This window comes from Miscanthus floridulus, chromosome 2 (assembly GCF_019320115.1).
Source record: "Miscanthus floridulus cultivar M001 chromosome 2, ASM1932011v1, whole genome shotgun sequence".
Lineage (NCBI taxonomy): Eukaryota > Viridiplantae > Streptophyta > Magnoliopsida > Poales > Poaceae > Miscanthus > Miscanthus floridulus.
The window spans coordinates 18,430,512-18,451,892 of NC_089581.1; the positions used below are offsets into that span (position 1 = coordinate 18,430,512).

General features: G+C 49.2%; 1 protein-coding gene across 5 annotated transcripts in view; it reads right to left on the reverse strand.

The window, feature by feature from the left end:
• Nucleotides 1-680: 680 nt before the first annotated feature.
• The window catches only part of LOC136518851 (uncharacterized), a 31,164-nt gene continuing 10,463 nt past the window's right edge, over nucleotides 681-21,381 (reverse strand). Inside the window, exons 7-18 of one of the 5 annotated variants that reach the window (XR_010774632.1) lie at nucleotides 20,715-20,768; nucleotides 17,780-20,630; nucleotides 17,234-17,347; nucleotides 16,982-17,112; nucleotides 10,950-11,042; nucleotides 10,408-10,680; nucleotides 9,554-10,043; nucleotides 8,966-9,041; nucleotides 8,740-8,880; nucleotides 7,442-8,582; nucleotides 1,416-1,495; nucleotides 681-1,327 (exon numbers count right to left, since the gene is read on the reverse strand). Coding sequence is in view for 2 of the 5 variants with exons in the window: in XM_066512533.1 (XP_066368630.1) it covers nucleotides 8,781-8,880; nucleotides 8,966-9,041; nucleotides 9,554-10,043; nucleotides 10,408-10,680; nucleotides 10,950-11,042; nucleotides 16,982-17,112; nucleotides 17,234-17,347; nucleotides 17,780-20,630; nucleotides 20,715-20,768 (4,182 nt within the window). In the remaining 3 variants the exon portion in view is untranslated. Of the gene's footprint in view, nucleotides 1,496-7,441; nucleotides 8,583-8,739; nucleotides 8,881-8,965; nucleotides 9,042-9,553; nucleotides 10,044-10,407; nucleotides 10,681-10,949; nucleotides 11,043-14,714; nucleotides 16,722-16,981; nucleotides 17,113-17,233; nucleotides 17,348-17,779; nucleotides 20,631-20,714; nucleotides 20,769-21,381 lie in introns of those variants that run through there. The other 4 variants (XR_010774631.1, XR_010774629.1, XM_066512533.1 and 1 more) reach the window with 4 other exon arrangements.

Here is a 21,381-nt window from a genome sequence, read left to right on the forward strand (position 1 = left end):
AAATGCATTAATGAATTATTTAACAACATTACGGCATATGAAATGCATGAATGAATTATTTTACACAATTACAGCATGGCGGGAAAAAAGGTAGATTCTATTGGAAAGTCTATGATCATGGCGGGAAAAAGTAGATTTTATCCGAAAGCCAGGCCACCCGATCCCTATCTGTTCCACGGCCACAGGTGAGCAAAAGCAGAAACACTGCCCACGAGTTCGTAATTGAAAGCGGGTAAAACGATCAATCTGAGTCTCAAATAATAAAAAGAGCCGAAAATTAATAGATGAAGATAAGCATGTTTTTTTATTAGTTTCCACATTCATGAATTTGATTTTTTCCCCCAGCTCAAGGACCAAGGGCCAAGCAAGAACATGCCCTTCCCACAAGACTACTTGATGACTGGCTATCAGTCCGAATCCAAGTAGAAAGGAAGGTAGAAAGACAAGCCACAACAGTATGCATAAGCAAGTGAGAGTCATTTACAGAGTTTAGGTTATTACATTTCTAATACCATTAGGTCCCATACTATGTTTAAAAGTAAAATTTTCTGACAACTTTGAGGGGTTTTGCCCTTGGTCAGCATGCCATCATGTTCATTTTACATCAGATATTTCTACATGTTACAAAGAAAGCCACAGGGCCACGAAAGGGAACTACCAAAACCATAAGTACAGGCATGTACATTACATATATTTTTTAAAGGAGATTAACTCTGCTTTTAAGAAAGCCATAAGGTTTTTACACACTGGGTATCCCAGTTTGCCATAACGAAATGCGAAAAAACATCCAACAACGACCTTGCAGAGCTACTAAAGGTTCCAGACAAAAACAAAACGCTATTGCATGTACATTATAATTGAACCAGATAAAGTCCACATCTGTTAATAAGGTTCCTATGGGGAAAAGAGGAAAGTTAGGGTCAGCCTAAACGAACTTGCCTGTCTTTTCTTCTTTTCTTCAATGTTCTCTGCCTCTTTGGCCGGGTCATCCACCCCTACAAGGTCTTCAACCCTTAATCCAGAGGGGCTGTGCGCCATGTGTCCATCAAATTGCACATGCTGGGTTATTCATTGAACATTTGAGCGCATACCATGGGCAAGCCCGATTACAAAAAACAGTGCACTGGCTTCAGAGTCCCACATTGTTGATATCTGGAATACATTGGGTTGGGCAGAAAAGAGATTGTATATGTCCAGGCCATGGGCTGCACGTGTATGCTCGATTATTACTATGCTAATTCACTTGGACCAATCCATAGCCATTCATGTGTACTATGGAGCCTCTTCTTTGCCAGCATTTGAGAGGCTGGATCGAATTTAAACCCTCCTACAGCTCATGTTTGAAACAGTTAATCCCAGCCTTTGCTTTGGATACAAGGGGGAAAAGATAATAGACACAATCAAAGATCTTAAACCTGTTTCACTATCATCCATAGTAACTAGCAGCCATATCGTGTGTTGGGCATGCTACAGTAATCCTTCTTTTTTTGTGGATCTGGAAATATGGTAACAAGGTTAATTGGACATAGGTGAGTGCTAATTTCAAACGTTGTAAATAAACCAGAAGATCAAAATTGTCCAAACAATATTAATGGAAATTTATCCAAGAAAAAAAGGTGAAAACACATGAAAAAGAGTGCTCATGACCTTATGGGGTGTGATCCAAACATTTCTGTGTGAAAAATGGTAGCTAACTATAACTGATATGTTGCTCATAAAAAAAGAAAGTAAGTGTACAACCAAAAGTATACCCAAGTAAGATCAATAGAACCATAGGTACACAAAGAAAAGATGTATTTACAAAGTGATCATAAATTGTTCATCAGAAAATCAAAACTTATGCCAGAAAGATTACTCCAAATAATAAGATTGCCACTTAACAGCAAACAGGGCAGAAATCAACTGAGAAGGGGCACACACCAACTAGGCAAACAACAGTGAACAATAGAACACAAGATGTTCAGTGAGGTCTCAGCTTCAGCTGATCCTGGACATGATGAAAGATAGTTTGGAACCATTTTTCTGGTTTTCAATCCAACCACTCATTTGGATTTCTAAAGAAGGGAAATAACGAAAAGCCACCTACAAGTTTTACAAGGTTTTAGTTTCCGACCTGTAGAGAAGTATAGGAATCACACCACACACCCAATGTGGGGGGTGCTGGATATATATAGCCACAGTCACCATACAATACAAGGCAACTAGGCTATGGTTAATCACTATCCTAAAATACATGATCCTGATGGATCCTTTCCTAATGCTAGCCTTCCTAATGAGTCATTTCCTAATACCCGCCCACAGTCGAAGCGGTAGGAGGATCACGGATGCAGAGGCTGGACCGAAAGTCTGTGAACAGCTGCACAGGAAGACCCTTGGTCATGATATCCGCGAATTGGTGAGCCGAAGGAACGTGGAGGATGCGAATCTGCCCCAGGGCCACCTTCTCGTGAACGAAGTGGATGTCGATCTCAATATGCTTGGTGCGACGGTGGTGGACAGGATTAGCAGTCATGTAGATGGCGCTAACGTTGTCGCATTAGACCATTGTAGCCAAGGGAACCGAGATGTGAAGTTCCTGAAGGAGTTGCCGAACCCAGCAGCATTCGGCGACGACATGTGCAACAGCCCGGTATTCGGCCTCCGCGCTGGAGCGGGAGACTGTGGTCTGGCGTTTGGATGACCAAGACACCAGATTGTCGCCGAGGAATACGCAGAAGCCGGAGGTGGAGTGGCGGGTGTCCGGGCAGCCTGCCTAGTCAGCATCGGAGTAGGCGGTGATCTGGTTGACGGGGCCGGTGCCCAGGTGGAGGCCGACGAAGAGCGTGCCCTTCACATAGCGTAGGATACGCTTGATCAGCGCCATATGCGGCTCACGTGGGTCATGCATGAACAAGCAGACCTGCTGAACAGCAAAGGCCAAGTCAGGCCGCGTCAGTGTGAGGTACTGAAGGGCGCTGGCGAGGCTTCGGTACTCGGAGGGGTCAGCCACCGGGGCACCGTCGGTGGCGGACAGCTTGGTTCGTGCATCGGTCGGCGTGGCAGTGGGGTGGCACTCGGACATGCCAGCCCGCTGGAGGAGGTCGACGGCGTACTGGCGCGGGGACAGGAATAGACCGAAGTGATCCCGAGGAAGTGGTGGAGGTCGCCGAGATCCGTCAGGGCGAACTCCGAGTGGAGGCAAGCCATGACGTGCTGGAGTAGCTCAGGAGATGACGCTGTGAGGATGATGTCGTCGACGTAGAGAAGCAGGTAGACGATGAGGGCGCCCTCTTTGTACACAAAGAGGGAGGCGTCAGACTTGGAGGCAGCGAAGCTGATGGAGCGGATGTAGCTGGCGAATCGTTGGTTCCAAGCCTGGGGAGCCTGCTTGAGTCCGTAAAGGGACTTCTGCAGCAAGCAGACGTAGTTGGGGGCAGCCGGGTCGACGAAGCCAGACGACTGCTGGCAGTAGACCGTCTCCTCAAGATGCCCATGGAGGAAGGCGTTCTTCATGTCCAGCTGATGAATGGGCCAGGAGCGTGAGGCAGCGATGATGAGGACGGTGCGGATCGTCGCCGGTTTGACAACCGGGCTGAAGGTCTCGTCGTGGTCGACACCAGCCTGCTGGGAGAAGCCGCGGACGACCCAGCGCGCCTTGTGCCATGCCAGAGTACCGTCGGAGTGGAACTTGTGTTTGAACAGCCACTTGTCAGTGACAATATTGGCGCCGGGGGGCCGAGGTACGAGGCGCCAGGTGTCGTTGGCGAGGAGAGCATCGTATTCCGCCGAAATCGCAGCCCACCAGTTGGGGTCGGAAAGGGCGCTGCGATAGTTGGCCGGAATCGGGGAGGCCGTCGTGGCTGAGAAGCTGTAGCGGTCGACCGGACGCCAGCTGCCGGTCTGCAGCCGTGTCACCGAGCGCGAAGGTGGTGGAGGCGCAGCAGGCGGTGCTGAGGACGCCGGGGGCGCTGTAGGGGGCGCCGGGGGTCGTGGACGCCGCTGATAGGTGGCCCCAAAGCGACCAGTCCCGCCCGGACGCAGAACAGGGTGTGCTGACTCGCCCGGAAGCTGCACCGGGCCGGCGTAGATGATCGCCGGGTCCTGGTAATCCAGCAGCACAGCCTTGCTGCTGGGAAGAGGCGCAGACAAGGGCTCAACAGCAGCAGGAGGCGGAGTGTCCGCTGGTGGAGTAAGTCCCTGCATCAAGAAGTCAAGTGATGACAGCACGTAGGCCGCCAACGGAGCTATAGCAAAGGGGAACACAGTCTTGTCGAACACAACATGACGTGACACTATGACACGCCGAGTGGCCATGTCCAGGCAGCGGTACCCTTTGTGGGAAGAAGGGTAGCCGAGGAACACGCACGGGGTCGATCGAGGGGAGAGTTTGTGGGATGTCGTGGCATTGAGATTTGGGTAGCAGAGACAACCGAACACACGAAGGGAGGAGTAATCTGGGAGCTGCTGATGAAGGAGTTGGTAGGGGATGGCATGCTGTACAGAAGCAGATGGGCGCCGGTTGAGCAGATATGTGGCAACGGCCAAGGCTTCAGCCCAGTATGGTGGTGGCATGAAGGCGTGGAGCAGCAAAGTGTGGATGGTGTTGTTGATGGTGCGAAGTATGCGGCTTTGCCATTTTGTTGGGAGGTGTAGGGGCAGGATAGGCGCAAGCTGATGTCGTGGCTTGAGAGGAAGTCAGTAATGGCCCGGTTGAGGAACTCGGTACCATTATCAGCCTGAAATGCTTTGGGGGTGACGCTGAACTGCGTACAAGTGAAAGTGATGAACTCAACAAGATGGCGATGAACCTCAGATTTGTGGCGTAATGGAAAAGTCCAACAAAAATGAGAAAATTCATCAAGCATCACAAGATAATATTTGAACCCCGAAGTGCTCAAAACAGGGGATGGCCATACATCACAGTGAAGTAACTCAAAGATAGAGGTAGTGACAGAAGTAGAGCTACTGAATGGGAGCCGGGTGTGTTTGCCAAGTTGACAGGCATGACATAAAGACCACAGCTGCTTATTACATGAGATGACAGACATGTTCTGTAGGGTGGCGAGGGCGGAAGGACCCGGGTGACCAAGACGATGATGCCAGAGCGTGACTGAGGTGGCGAGGCTGCAGGTGGACGGTGGCTGGGGGTGATGGTGTAGAGATCCCCGCCACTATTGCAGCGAAGAATCACGCGTCCCGTCTGCAGGTCCTTGACAGAAAAACCCAGAGCGTCAAATTCAATGGAACATGAATTGTCGCGAGTGAATTGACGGACAGAAAGAAGATTGCGCACTAGAGCAGGAGCAACAAGGACATTGTTAAGGTGGAAGGTAGTGTTGGCTGCCGACAAGGTAGAAGTGCCACGACAGGAAATAGGAATGTTACTGCCATTACCAACAGTAATGAAGGAATCGGAGTGAGGGAGGCGGGAGAGGAGTATACCATCCGAGGGCGACATGTTTGTAGACGCGCCCGTGTCGAGGACCCAGGGGTTTGAACCCTGGAGGGACAGCTGGTTCAGGGTAGCAACAAGACCGGCCTGATTCCAGGGACCAGCGCCCGGCTGAGGAGGGGCGCCGTTGAAGTACTATGCTGGGGCGAAGGCAGTGTGGGCCTGCGGAGGGGTGCCCAGGACGCCAGGGCCGCTGTGGGGGCGCCACTGCTGCTGGTAGCCGCCCCACTGCTGTTGTGGCCGCCCGAGGGGGAGAAGCAGAACCAAGGGCCGGTTGGCTGGGGAGGGCTGTGGCTGCCTCCCTGGGACGATCCGCCACCACCGCCACGACCCTTCCGCCGATTGCGATAGCCGCCGCCGCCGCCGCCGCGCCCTGGCTGTTGCCCGACCGGCCGCCGTGGCCAGAAGCGCCTTGACTGTCCATGGACGCATGGCAGATAGTGCCGCAGGAAGGACTTCCTGCGAGGAGGGCGGTCTGGGAGGTGACCTGGCCCTCATTGGCAAGGCGAAGCTCCTTGAGGACGAGCTTTTCGCGGGCGGTGGCGAAGATGGGCAGCAGATTGGAATCCGCGATGTTGTTGGCGGTGCTGGAAAAACGGGGGTTGAGGCCGCGCAGCAGGTTGAGGACGAACTGCGATTCGATGACAGTGTGGCCGACGTCGCGCAGGGCATCGGCCGTGGTCTTCATCTTCTGGCAGTAGGCGTCGATGGAGCGGTCACCCTGAGTCATCGAATGGAATTCGTGACTCAGGAAGATGGCGCGAGAGGCCTTGTTCGCCTGGTAGATGCCGGAGATCGCCGTCCACAGCTGACGGGCGGTCTGATCTGGGGCCTCGGCGAGATCGAGGACGTCGTCCCCGACGGTGCTGAGGAGCCAATTGCGGACACAGGCGTTAGCAGCAGCCCAGGCCGTGTCGGTAGGGCGTGCCTCCTGCGTGCCATCGACGTGCAGGAGAAGGCCGAATTTGCCGCAGAGGGAGAGGAAGAAGGACGACCAGCGAGTGAAGTTAGGGCGCTTCAACTCGAGGGTGATCGGCACATAGGATTTGACTGAGATGGTGGCGTAGGGGGGAATGGAGAAGACAGCCGGTGCCGAGGCTGAGGATGAGGAGTTGGTGAGGGCAGCAGAGGAGTCGCTGGGAAGGGGAGGGGTAGTCATGGTGGCGGCTTGGCAAGGAGGACCAGTGTCGGGGGTGGGAGAGGGAGAGAGGAGCGCGACCAGGGTGGTGGCGCAGCAGCGGGAGGGGGGGGTGGGCGAGTGGACCTAGGCCCGGACTCGTGATACCATGTAGAGAAGTATAGGAATCACACCACACACCCAATGTGGGGGGGTGCTGGATATATATAGCCACAGTCACAATACAATACAAGGCAACTAGGCTATGGTTAATCACTATCCTAAAATACATGATTCTGATGGATCCTTTCCTAATGCTAGCCTTCCTAATGAGTCATTTCCTAATATGACCACCCTTTTAAGCCTTTGTTGCTACGTGGTCCCCATGTAGACTATGTCGTGCAAACAGTCTTCGACTGATTCATCTCTTGCCACAGTGGACCATGTGGGTGTTAAACTCAGTGGAGTTTTAGCCCAATTCTAGAAATTGCGCATGTGTTTAGCAAAATCAATTGATTCAACGAACATTCCACATGTGTTCATGCAAATTGACACAAAAATCTGCTAATTTACTAGATTGTTAGCACAGATTTTAAATTGACTGCCGGGTTCTCAAATATCCATGCATATAGGGTGGCCATTGTCACACAGAATGCCACACCTTCATCTCAATAGCTGTTCAAACTCAATGCTGAGGATCAGCTAGACATGTAGCTGCCCTGACCCCATAGCAAGAGCATAATCAACAAAACCTCTGCAAAAAAGCTAGCCCCAAATCTCTCTGCAAAATACAGCAAAACACCACCCAAATGCCAAATCCAAACATTTGGCTCAACTTTGCTATTTTACCAGGATAAATGTGCTGCCACACCCTCTACCTCCCATCCACGTACCATTTGCCTCGTTGTCATGGGCATCCCCTAGCCTTAGCTGTGTAGCTGGCGTCTCAAGAAGTGAACAATACGAGAAGTCAAGCAGCGAGGCCCATGTCAGATTTAAGGTCCACACCGGCAAGTGATGGGCCAGACAATTTGCCACATCAAGTGTCCACGCGAGCAGCCACTTGCACGATCAACACAGGATCCAAAGGGAGGTGAGAATTCGAAACCACATAAAACTTGTGGGAGGTTGACTGGAACAAATGTACTAGTGGTTTTTTTTTCCTGAAAAACACACCAACTTGTCCTCTGGGGGAGAGGGGGCTTTTGTTACTTTCTTTCTAAGAATAGTCCAGTGTGAAAAGGTTTTAAGACTCATTTATTTTATAATTGAGCAACAATCCTGCAATCTGATGAATTTTGAACCCTGATGCTTTTCTCCTTTTGGATCAGGTAGAGAACACATCTTTGACGAAATTAAAGGAAAAAATCACTATATTGTCCTTAGACTTGTAGTGAATGACCACCCAGGTCCTTGAACTTTCAATCAAGAAATTAAAGAACGAAAGTTCAATATGTTGTCCTTACACTTGTAGTGAATGTGAATGATTACTCAATTTCTTAGACTTCAAAATTAACTACAGATCCCTGCAGTTGCAAATCATCTCTTACAAACTTGAACATGGAAATTATGTCAACTAGGATGTGAAGCCTTATTATGCTAGTTTTCTGACATGTAGTAGTAGTTCAGATGTCTCACAGCAGGAAGGTATAAATGAGTTGCTCATCAAGATAAATGAAGGCTTTGACGGCCTTTATCAGGATTTTAAAGTTATTGAGGATCCCTTGTGCCGCTCAGAGGTTGCATGTCACTAGTTACCCTGGTGTCGAGTCAAAGCCAATACTGCTGCTCAAGTGTACATCATTAACATCCTTTTTGTTAGGCAGGAACCGATCAGTTTCCAAGATATATCAAGCTTAGCTTTTTCTAGCAGTCAGCAGTCTATTACCGCAGAGTGCCCTCCTAAGTCATCGATAACTGTGTACACCCCAGCTTCAGTTTTATCTTGAGAACATCAGTAAAAAAACAGGTTGAGATGTGACAGAAAGATTGCTGTATGTTATAACGATGACCAGCAGCCACATATAAGGAGACCTATGATTTAAAAAACATAAAGCGAGGCAAATAGAAAAGATTCAGGTAGCATTGTAAGCTTGGGCATAATATCAAGTTATTACCTGGACAATTTAGAACTATGTAATTTCGTTACGCTAGTAATGAAATTCGGTTTAACCGTTGTGGAAAAAATTACCTGGACAATTTGCCCATGCACAATGAAGTCACATCTTTGAATCATATCCAAGGTGTCCATCCCTCGTACATATTGCATAAGTTGTCAATGTTTGTTGCTTGTTTAAGAAGATAATCAACTTGCTCAGAAATATTCAAGGACCTTGACAGAATAACATGAGATCAATAAAACAAGAAATGTAAATAAATAAAATTGACTGCTAAAATTCTTCCTCTTAATTGCCCACCTGGTACCATCTATATCCTGTCCATGTAACTTATGCTCCACTTGCTTCAGGATGGACAGAGCAAAAGGATTTTTACCTGTTGCCATCAATGAGAACAAGCAAATGCTAGCTGTAAATTTGTTTCAGCTTCAGAATGCTTAAGGCATTTACTTGATTAGAAGCTAAGAAGTTCTCAGACACAAAAAAGATTATGAAAATATAAAGGTATGATTATTTACAATATTCAATCTCCCATAGCAAAGAACTAACATGAGAGAAAATTACTCACCTTTTTGCATTAATCTTTCTTATATAAACCAAAATTAGATAGCATACTGAGTATAAGGTTGATTAAGTTAAAGATGTCTAATGTCTTATTATTTTTTTACAGTATATGGAATTTTAGTTGCTTCTCAGATGAAAATTATTTGGTGTCAACATAGTGATGACTGTACATTTACAAACAGATTAAAACAAAAATGATCTGATAATTTTAAGTGTCGAGATACACAATACCTTTCTTATATTAGTTTCAGAGCGGCATAGTTTCTGTCAGACAAAACAATTCAGTAAAACCAAAAAGTATCAACCCTTTTATTTTTGTCTTACCTCTGGTCACTCGAGTAGTCGAGTCTCCATAGGATTTAGGATCGCTGTTGTCACATTCTTGTCCTCTAACTTGTTTGAAGGCTGCTGCACTGTTATCCGCACTTTCAATTCTTCCCTCCACCAAATCGGTTTCAACCTCCTGATTGTTGCTGCTGTCTTCTGTTTCCTGGTCAGTAGCACCAGGACCTTCTATTTCAGCCCCATCATCCATAAGAGCATCTATTTTCTCTAAGTTGTCATAAGAACTAATCTCGGTCAACCCTGTGGTACATCCAGAACTGCTAGTATACGAGTGCTCTGGAGGTGAAATCCAACATCCATCTTGCAAGGAAACGTCGGTATTCATTTCTAAATCTGAAGAGCCACAATCCATGCCACCAGGAGATGCTCTATCATTCTCAGTTGATGGATCACTGCACAAAAGATCGGGATGTGTTGAGAGCATACCCTGGGATCTCACAGATTCCCTTTCTCCTGGAACTTCTAGAGCCTGTGAATAAGAAAAAAAGATGAGTGAGACAATTGAGACCGAGACAAATGTAGCAAAAAGAAAGGGTTAGTGTTAAACTTATGTATGTAAACCAAAATACATCTATATTCCTTGTAAAAAATAGCAATCAAAACGGACTAAACAGACAAAGCAGAAATGTCTGTACGTCACATGAGTATTTAGAAATTCAGATTCCCATACATTGACCAGGAAGTTCAAACATGGTCATGCTTCTGCTAATATACTACTGCACCTGAAGCTTTGCAAAATGTTCACCTCTTTTACCATTTTATGACTTGAATTTCAAACTGTGGTTGCAAATGATTAACAAGCTCTCAACATATAACATTTCTTAGCTAAGTACCTTGTGAAGATTCCCAGCATGAAGACTTGAAATGTGTCCAAGCTTCATTACCATGGAATGCAGTTCCTTCGCATTCTCAGTGAGTGGACCCACCAGAGGTTCCATAGTTTTGCAAGCTTCCCTAACTTTAATGTTATAAGATTGGTATAATGCCTTTCCGTGAATAAGAGGCATACTAGCATTGTTCTTCTCTCTTTCCTTTGAAATCGCTTCAGACATAACAGTTACATCAGCACACAGACAGGCTTCAAGTGGAAATAAAACTGTATTTGCCTGTTGAGCACAAAACATAAGCTTTTCTTCAGATTAAAAAAAAAGCAATACCATGTTCTACCAAAAACAATATTGATGATAAGTGTTTATATGTTACAGGAATATTGTTTAGCATATTTCAATAATGTGGTTTATGATCCTATATCAAAACCATGTCGATATTAAAATTTTAATATACTGAAATCTAAAAATGCAAGCACATGAAAAACAGGTAAATATATTGATCTTGGGGAACGAAATTTAATGAACAAAGAGAAGCAGTGACAAGCCTTGGAAAGATTGGTCATAAGGGAACTGTGCACTGCAGCGGATTCCTTCCCCAGAGTGTACACATCATGCAACCCATCTGCTATAGCTAAAACCTGCAAATAATTCACCAGGAAATCAGGAACAAGAAATAACTGATTCAACCACATTGTTAAGAACAACTAAAAAGAGAGTGTGTTACGGCGTGCCTTACTGCGGAGGAAGTAAGGAGGATCGATGGCTATGCGGGGGCGCGTGGGTTCGCGGCGAGTCGGCGCCGTGATCGAGATCGACCTCGGCGACAATGGGGAGACGATGAACAGTGAGACGAGAGAGACACCACCAGGCGCCCAAGGGAGATGCAATCTCAATCCTGGGCTGCTTTTCCTTAACTTGGTTTTGGACTCTTATAGTCCTTACATATGACGATTATTACTTGCTAACAAATCCCCTTGATTTCCTAACAAACTTAGCTAACCAAATCTCCTTGACTCAACTAGGCTCCCTGAAACTCGGACTTGACCAACCGACGCCGTGGTGACCGCGCACGGCGACTCCCGCGCATGCGTCAGCCACTAGATTTGTCCCTCCTCTTGTAGACGTTCCCCACCATAACATCTCTCCCGTCCTCCGGAAACAGCTCGTCCTCGAGCTGGAAGGTCGGGTACGCAGCGCGAAAGTCGTCCACTGGTTCCCAAGTGGCGTCAGCGGCAGGCAGGTTCTCCCACTGAACCAGGACTTGCCATGCACCGCGGCTGAGACGGGAACGCAGCACGCGTTCTGGCTGGAGCAGGGGCCGACCGTGGCGAAGCGGAGGCAGTGCCGTCGGTGTGTCGGGGGGAGTGCCGCGGAACGCCTTGAGTAGACCGACATGGAACACGTCATGGATTCGTGCTCCGGCCGGCAGCTCCAGGCGATATGCCACTTCATTGATGCGGTCCAGCACCCGGAAAGGACCGGCAAACTTGGGGCCAAGCTTGCCCTTACGACCTGGCGCGGCGGACTGGGTGTGGCGAAGGAGGCGAAGAAGCACCCAGTCGCCGACCGCAAACTCCAGGGCGCGATGCTTGGCGTCGTAGAAGCGCCGGGCGTGCTCCTGAGCCTGCAGCAGACGAGCGCGAACCTCGGCGAGGAACTCGTCGCGGTCGGAGAAGAGGGCGTCCACAGCGTCCGTGCGTGCACTGCCGGGCGCGTATGGCAGGAGCTCCGGGGGTGCGCGGCCGTAGACGACGGTGAACGGCGACGTGCGAAGCGCTGAGTGGTAGGCGGTGTTGTAGCAGTACTCCGCCCACGGAAGCCACTCCAGCCAGTCCCGTGGCCTGTCGCCGGTGAGGCAGCGCAGATACATGGCGATCGTCTTGTTGACTGCTTCCGATTGCCCATCCGTCTGAGGGTGGAAGGCCGTGCTCATGCGAAGCTTAACGCCGGCCTGCTGGAACAAGTCACGCCACACATTCCCGGTGAAGACGGGGTCTCTGTCGCTGACAATGGAGTCGGGGAAGCCGTGAAGTCGAACAATGTCGTGGAAGAAGGCGCGCGCGACGGAGGATGCCGTGTACGGATGACCCAAAGGAATGAAGTGCGCGTACTTCGAGAACCGATCCACAACGGTGAGGATGACGCTCTTGCCGTGGACTTTAGGCAGTGCCTCGACGAAGTCCATGGCGATGTCTGCCCACACGCGAGAGGGCACCGGCAGCGGCTGTAGAAGTCCCGCTGGATGTAAGGCTTCGGTCTTGTTCTTTTGGCACGTGGCGCAGGACTGGATGAAGTCGTGGACGCGGCGACGATCGTGCTCAACAAAGAACTCCGTCCGAAGCCGCTGCAGCGTCTTTTGGATCCCTTCGTGCGCCTCAGTATGCGCGAGCTGGAGCACGACGTCCAGCAGTGGGGAGGTGTTGGGGACGAAGACCTTCCCCTTGTAAATCAGGAGCCCGTCGTGTAGGACCCAGTCGACGCCGCGTGCTCCGGCCTCCACGTCGGTGCATAGCGTCTGGAGCTCGGGCGAGGCTGCCAGCTCGCTACGCAAGTCCTGGAAGAGCTGGAACGTGGGGGTGGACACCGCGGCCAGCGCTGGTTCAGCGGCAGGGAGTGCGGCCAGCAAGGATGTCTCGCCGTCGCGCCTGGAAAGAGCGTCCGCGACGACGTTGAAGCGGCCCGGCCTGTACTCCACCGAAAAATCATAGCCGATCAACTTACTGATCCAATGGTGTTGGGGGATTGTCGAGAGCCGTTGATCGAGCAGGAACTTGAGCGCGTAGTGATCTGTCCGGACGACGAAAGCGCGGCCCCAGAGGTAGGGACGCCAGTGCCGCACCGCCTGCGCCAAGCCGATCAACTCCCGCTCATAGGCCGCGACTTTGAGGTGGCGCGCCGCGAACGGCCTGCTGAAGAACGCGACAGGGCCATCGCCTTGATGTAGAACAGCCCCAAAGCCCGACCCTGACGCGTCGCAATCAACGCAAAAGGCGCAGTCGAAGTTGGGCAAGTGCAGGACGGGCGCCTCGGAGAGCGCCTTCTTCAGGGCGGCGAACGCCGTGTCCGCCGCTATCGACCATTGAAATGCGTCCTTCCTCAGCAGGCTAGTGAGAGGCGCCGCTATGGAGCCGTACTCGCGGATGAAGCGTCGATAATAACCGGCGAGTCCGAGAAACCCGCGCAGTCCCCGGGCAGAACGCGGTGGCGGCCATGACTGCACCGCGGCCACCTTAGTGGCATCCATGGCGACCCCCTCTTGTGATATGACGTGGCCGAGGTACTGGACGGTCGATGATGCAAAGGTACACTTGGACCTCTTCAGGTGCAGCCCGTGTGCGCGAAGAACGTCGAGGACGGCGCGAAGCTGCAGCAGGTGTTCGGTCCAGGATGAACTGTAGATAAGGATGTCGTCGAAGAAGACGAGGACGCAGCGGCGCAGGAACGGCTTGAGCACCAGGTTCATGAGAGCTTGAAATGTTGACGGCGCATTAGACAAGCCGAACGGCATGACCAAAAATTCAAAATGGCCGTGGTGCGTGCGGAACGCCGTCTTGGTCACGTCGTCGACGTGCACGCGGACTTGGTGATAGCCCGAGCGAAGGTCTAGCTTGGAGAAAAATTTGGCGCCATGGAGCTCGTCCAGTAACTCCTCAATGACGGGAATCGGGAACTTGTCTTTCACCGTGGCCGAGTTGAGCGCCCGATAATCAACACAGAAGCGCCATGATCTGTCGTGCTTCTTGACGAGGAGGACGGGCGCCGAGAAGGGCGATGTGCTGGGGCGAATCGTGCCCTGGCGCAGCATCTCCTCGCATTGGCGCTCCAATTCATCCTTCTGGAGCTGCGGGTAGCGGTACGGTCGGACGGCGACCGGGTCCGTGCCCACCTTGAGGTGGATCCGGTGATCGCATGGTCGGGCCGGTGGTAGCCCGGTTGGCGGTGCGAAAACATCGTCGAAGGATGCCAGGAGCCGCTCCAGCAGGTCGTCCTCTGACTCCTTGGCGGCCACGAGCGAGTGGAGGTGACGTGGCAGTGCGGGTATCTCGGTGGGCGCGCCCACCCCTGTCCACAGCACGCGGCGTCCACGGCGGTGGAAAGCCATGCGGCGGCCCTCGAAGTCCCACAGGATGGGGCCCAGCGTGCTGAGCCATGAGATGCCCAGCACCATGTCATATGCGTCGAGAGAGATGGAGTAACAGTCGATGTAGAACTCCTCCCCCCCAACCTGGATGGGCAGGCGACGGGCCAGGACACGGCAGGCGACGCGGTCGCCATTGGCGACCACGACGTGTGCACCCTTGCTGTCCCCGAACGCGAGGCCGGTTCGGCGCGCGGCAGCCCCACTGATGAAGTTGTGGGTGGAGCCCGAGTCCAGCAACGCGACGAGGACCTGTCCGCCGCAGTGGACGCGTAGCTGCATGGTGGCTGGTGCACAGATTCCCGTGATCGCTGACAACGAAATCATGGGCTTCTCGGGGTCGAACGGCTCCGTTGCGTCAGCTGGGGGGGGCTGTCGCCCTCGTCGTCATCGTCGGGCTCCTCGACGATGTAGTCCTGCGCTTCCAAATAGAATAACCGGGCGCATTTGTGGCCCCGGACATATGGTTCATCACAGTTATAGCAAAGGCCCAACTTACGGCGCTCGGCCATCTCCTCTGGCGAGAGTCGCTTGAAGGTGTTCACGGCGGTCGTCGGCTTGGTGGGTGCGCCGCCGTAGCCCTCTGGCGCCGGGAGAGCTGGAACGCCTCCCGCGCGGCGTGCCGGGCGTGACGGGGGAAACGCGGGTCGCAAATGGATGTTGCGCCGCTCATAGGCACGGGCCAGGCGCATGGCGTGCTGTAGATCCCTCGGCTCCATGAGCTCCACGTCGACGCGGATGTATGTCGGCAGCCCACCGGTGAACAGCTTAGCCTTCTGGAGCGTGGTGAGTTCGCCGGCGTGCGCCGCGCGGGCTTGGAACGCCTCCATGTAGGAGTCCACGGAGGATCCGAACGGCAGCCGCGCCAATTCGGCGAGGTGGTTCGTGCCAATGGCGGGCCCGAAGCGCTGGTGGACATAGCGACGGAAGTCTGGCCAGGACGGCTGGCCGATGTCTTGCTCCAGGACAAGGTACCATTGCTGGGCAACCCCTTTAAGGTGGTAGGACGCCAGCCAAACCTTGTCAACCTCGCGGGTGAGCTGGCCGCGAAAAAATTGCTCACACTTGTTGAGCCATCCCAGCGGATCCTCCTGGCCGTCGTAGGTCTCGAACGAGATCTTGTTGTACTTGGGAACGCCGGCGGCCTCCCATGCCGGAGCCTGCGGGGGGTATGGCTGGGACGATGCCATGTGGGCCAAGGCCGGCAGGGGCAGGGTCTGCCCGACCGATCCGTAATTATGGTTGGGGATTTGCGAAGGGGATCGAGGGAATTGGATCTGATGCAGCGGAACTCCCGTGGGCGGCGGCGCCGTCGCCGGTTGCGACTCGGGCAGCCCTGCCGATGTCAGGGGCAGGGAGGGGAACACCGACGAAGAGGAGTCGCCCGCGCTTGGAGTGACGTCCGTGATCACCGGCATCGAGGTGACTGGGAGCTTTGGAACGCCGGCGAAACCCGGCATGCCAAATTGGGGAAACGCCGGGCGGCCATCGAGGGCCGTCAGGCGGCTGCTTTGATCCGCTAGTTGATGATTGATGGCGGTCATCTGCAGCTGCACATTGTTGAAGGCGGTGGTGAGCGAGGCGAGCGAGTCTGCGATGGAGGCGAGGGTGGGCGGTGGAGCGGGTGGTGTAGTGTGAACGAGCGGCAGCGACACACCGGACGTAGGCACCACGGAGGAGGGCACCCCGGTGGATGGCGTCACCGTCGCCGAGACATGCCCAGACGTCACCATGAAGGCTGATACCAGGTTGTTACGGCGTGCCTTACTGCGGAGGAAGTAAGGAGGATCGATGGCTATGCGGGGGCGCGTGGGTTCGCGGCGAGTCGGCGCCGTGATCGAGATCGACCTCGGCGACAATGGGGAGACGATGAACAGTGAGACGAGAGAGACACCACCAGGCGCCCAAGGGAGATGCAATCTCAATCCTGGGCTGCTTTTCCTTAACTTGGTTTTGGACTCTTATAGTCCTTACATATGACGATTATTACTTGCTAACAAATCCCCTTGATTTCCTAACAAACTTAGCTAACCAAATCTCCTTGACTCAACTAGGCTCCCTGAAACTCGGACTTGACCAACCGACGCCGTGGTGACCGCGCACGGCGACTCCCGCGCATGCGTCAGCCACTAGATTTGTCCCTCCTCTTGTAGACGTTCCCCACCATAACAGAGTGTGACTACATAAAACAGACCACCAGATATGAAACCTCTAGTTCATCATAGTTGAAGAGTTAAAATTCATCATAGAAGTGCATATACGATTCAGCAATAGCAAACATCGAGCTAAATAATAATAATTTCTCAATTCAAGGTCAATGTAGTTACAAACCATTTGCAGACTTCCAGAGCCCAATTCACACAATTGTCCTGACTAACTCTTATGCAACCATAAAACTCAAAACAAAAAGTTCCATCAAAATGATATTTGTTTATGTACCTCCTCGAGCAAGGAACCACATTCAGAAGTCAAAGCAGTGCGGTCCTGTGATACATGTTTGAATCCAGATAGCAATGCACTTGCTTCACAAGCATGTTCATACATAGCAACAAGAGCATCATGCAGATTAGCTGGCAAAAGATACCAATCTATTATACAATGATAATAAATACAGGGAATATATCTTACAAGTTCCCACATTGGATGATAAAAAGAAACAAAGCAACAACTTCATAAGTAGGAGTGGCATACCTAAAGCAGAATTTGCTTTCACAGAGACTACTGAAACCTGGTTGTTTGCTGAAAACAAGCCTTTTCCAGCAGCTTCCAGGCTGAGCTGGCCAAGTTTCCATTCTTGTTCTGCGCCTGTTTGTAACATAAGTAAACTATTATGAAACAGGAGAAACTTATGTAGCATAACAAGAGGAACCATAATGGAAGAAGTGTGCAAAACTTTCAGATTCTGGAGATGCCCATATATTTTGTTTAGTGGTAGTTGTGTAGCTGAGTACTATAGAGCATAACTGAAAAAGTAACAAAAATAAACACAAGTTATGGTACAAACAAGCAACCACAGCCTATACACTAGCACATCAGCACAATTAACACCACAAACCACAAGAAACCAACAGGCTATCTTCAGCAGATGCAGCTTTTTAGAGAAAGACTAAACTATCCATCTTGATTAATTGAGTGGGGCAGAACAATCTCCACAGAAATTTGGATATACCCATGCGCACATGGACAGCATCGAGCATAACTTTAATGGAAATATGAAAGGACGAATAGTCAACTTACATGTAAAAGAATGATATGCTGCATCTAGACGTGCCAGGAGATTCAAGAAAGTTTGCTGCCAGGCCCTGCCTTTGTCCGTAGATTGTTCAGAAGCTTTATCCTCAGGAACGAAGTAAAGTCCATCTCTGGATGCTTCAAACTCTAAAACAGAGGTGCAAAGTTGAACAAGATCAGATGCCTCTTTTTGAACCACTCGAAGCAATTTCTTTCTTTTTAATAGATGACCATGAAATTCGGGGGGGATTCCTGAACCCTTTGCCATTGAACCACCTGCACTGGAAGTATTTGGTCCAGCACAGGCCCATCCCATTGCTCTCTCAAGTTGTCCTTCAGCCGAAACAGAAATGCTTTCACAAGCTTGCAGGAATTCAATTGACCTTTTTACTAATGAGACCGAAGATTGGATCTTATCTAACAAGTTGCTTCTGCTCAAATTTAAAATCAAAGAGATGAACTTATCATCACTAAGAATATTTTGTGACAAAACCTTTGCCTTCTGTGCATGAGGCGATGAAATATCATGTAGCCATTCAACCTGAACTATTTCCAAAATGATTTTGCACAGAGCCTCAGTGAGTTCATTTAATTGCCTTTTCATTAACGAAACTGCAGTGTGGGCAGCTCTAGCTGTTTCATGAGCATTACAATACTCCTCAAGCATTAATGCAACCCTTCCAACGGCAGCAGAATCTCTTTTAGGCTGATCTGATTCTCTTATTCCTTGACTCAGCTGCAGTAAAACACTAATTTCTTCATCTAACTTTAAGATGAGCGCAGGAGCAATCCTTTCTGTAACATACCGGAAAACTTGTTTTTCCACATGGATCGCAAGCTTCTTTTTAAGAGTCATGTAAAGTTGATTAGCACTAATACTATGCTCAAGAGAAGATGAAATCTCACGCACGCATAAATCAAGAACTGAATCAAGAAGATTGAGTTCCCAAACGAAAAAAGCATGATCCTTCAATATGCCAGCTAAAGGCCACACCACATCAGACAATGAAGAACCCAAAGACAAAGCATCTTTAACATTGGAAATGGGATTATCTATGTGAGGGAACATGCCAGATGATGATAGCATACGGTCAAGTGCTTCCAGGTCAGCAAAGGTCTTTGTCAAGATTGAAAGGAGGGCCTTAATTTGTCTAAAATGAAACTCACTTTCCTGATCATGATCCACCAAAGATGAGACGTACTGTTTAGAAGAAAGCAATGAATTCATGACACTGTCTTCTACTTTCATAAGTGACAAAATACGCATATCTTTCTGGCTCCATGTTTCATGTAGTTGTTCCAATTGTGCCCTACAGATTTCCTCCTGTGAAGCTAGCTCCTCTGCTTCTTCCCATGATAGATGTTCTCTACCTCTTGCAGCAGCTTCTTCAAGAGCTATTTGCTGTTCAGTAATTCTGCCAACTTTCACAGAGTAGTTCTGTTCCAATTCAGTAAGAGATGTTCTCTCGAGTTCTACCTCAATCAGCTTCCCTAGAGCATTATCAACAGAACCACGTACCTCAGAAATTGACCTGATGGTTTCCTTTACCTCTGATTTATGTGGAACAACTGATCTGATAAATTCTGGAAGAAAAGCTTCAGTCGTTTGTTCAATCAAGTTGATACTTGAGTGCAAAGCGGCCTGAAAAGTAGAAGCCCAGTGCCTAGGACTGGGCTTTGCATAAGCAGCATTTGTTTCAGCTAAGGTTTTCCCAATAACTTCATGCACTTCATCAACAACTCCAGAGATTAATGCACATTTTTCTATGTGTTGTTCGAAAACTTGCAAGCCCATTCCAGCATCAGCTTCAAGACCAGAATCATCTGTCCTAAATTTAGCTTTTCCAATAGCCTTAGTTGAGAGCTCAGACACTTTGGCTCTAATATCACTATATAACTGACCCACAGCAATCCCAAGAATAGAGAGCACCTTGCTTCTTGTCTCTTGTACATCACCCTTGGCTGGAGTTTCGATCTCACCCTGCTGAGGACTTCCTGAATGCGACAAATGAGTATTATCGCCATCCTTCTTTTGTGAAGGAAATTGAACAGAGTTCATGAATGCAGAAAGTATCCGCTCTTTGGATTGCACTTCATTATTCAACCCAATAGAATTCATCCGTTCAGAACACTCCCTTGCAAGTCTTTCCACACATGAAACATAACTTTCCATTTGATTTAAGAGATCCCTATATCTTTGTTGCACTAGATTAATGCCTTCACCTTGAACCTTAGCAATGACTTCTGCAGCCTGCCTTTTGGCAAGGGAAAGCATATCTTGCGATGTACTCCTTACAGATTGCTGCAAGACTTGCGCCCAACTAGTGATCGGACTGGTTGTGATGTAATTAACTGGAAGAACTTGCTTCAAGACTAAAGAATATTCACCAAGTGAGTCTAAAGCAGAGGAAAGTCCACCCTGTAACTCAGATAATAATTGAGAAACCTCCCTATCCAATTCCGAGCACTGTGCTCTTGTTGGTTCTGGTACAACTGTAAGTGGGACTCCTGATTCTAGGACGGCTGAAATAAGGCTCAATGCCTCGTCCTTACAATTCAATTGCATGCATGACTCAACGCACGCAACAGAGTTCTCCCGTATAGCCTCAAGAACCAGTGCATGTTTTTCCACCCATATTGCAAGCTTGTTAGCTTCATCAACTGCGGCAGCTTTTGCTTCTGCTAACTCGTGAGCATGAATTTCAAATGAAGTGCGAGATTTCTCAGCAACTGATGTAGCATCAGCTAGAACTGACTTAGCCGACATTTCATGCTGCAAAACACTTGATCTCTCTTTCTCAGCATGATAAAATATAGCCAATGCAGCTTCATACTGATCTAAAATATCCAAGAATTTCTGCACGTAGTAAAAGTTAGCAGGAGATTAAAAATATTTTATTTGAAATACTTAATATGTGACTAACAAAATTGTAAAGAATACCTTTAGAGAAGATACTGTAGCTGGCAAATTAGTTAAGAAAAGATCCTTGTGCTCCTGGGAAAAGGAAAACGTTCAATCAGATAGTGACAATAATAATACAAATAACTTATAGTTCAGGACAGGCAACATCACAAAATGGGCCTCAATCCTGAAACAGTAATCATGGCGTATATGTACTAGTGTGTGAAAGATGGAATCAGAGAGGCTATATCATCCATTTCATTCCTACAACCTTATCGGAACCAATGATAGATAATGAAACAATTATTAATCATGCACCAATAACCAACTATATATTTCTTAGGAACAAATTAAACAAGAAAGTTTGGCTATAACCATGCATACAACATCAGTTAGCTAATTTGATAGTGTCCCTACATTTGCTTCAATCATTCATAAATACAAATTTTCTATATCGAACGGTATGCCGTCATCTTCAGTAAGCAACTTTGGCCACCAAAATTAAATTATTCATAGTAATATGTTGGTAAAGGGAAAAACATGTTTGGAAGTACTTCTGATGACAAATAACAATTTAAAAGTGCAACCTCATGTTAAAAAACTAATAAATCTAAGCAGTCAAAGCTAAAGCCTGACCACTCAAATTCTAAAACGGTGTATATTTCTGGGAAGAAGTTTTGCTTAGTAAATACAATAAGAGTGCAGA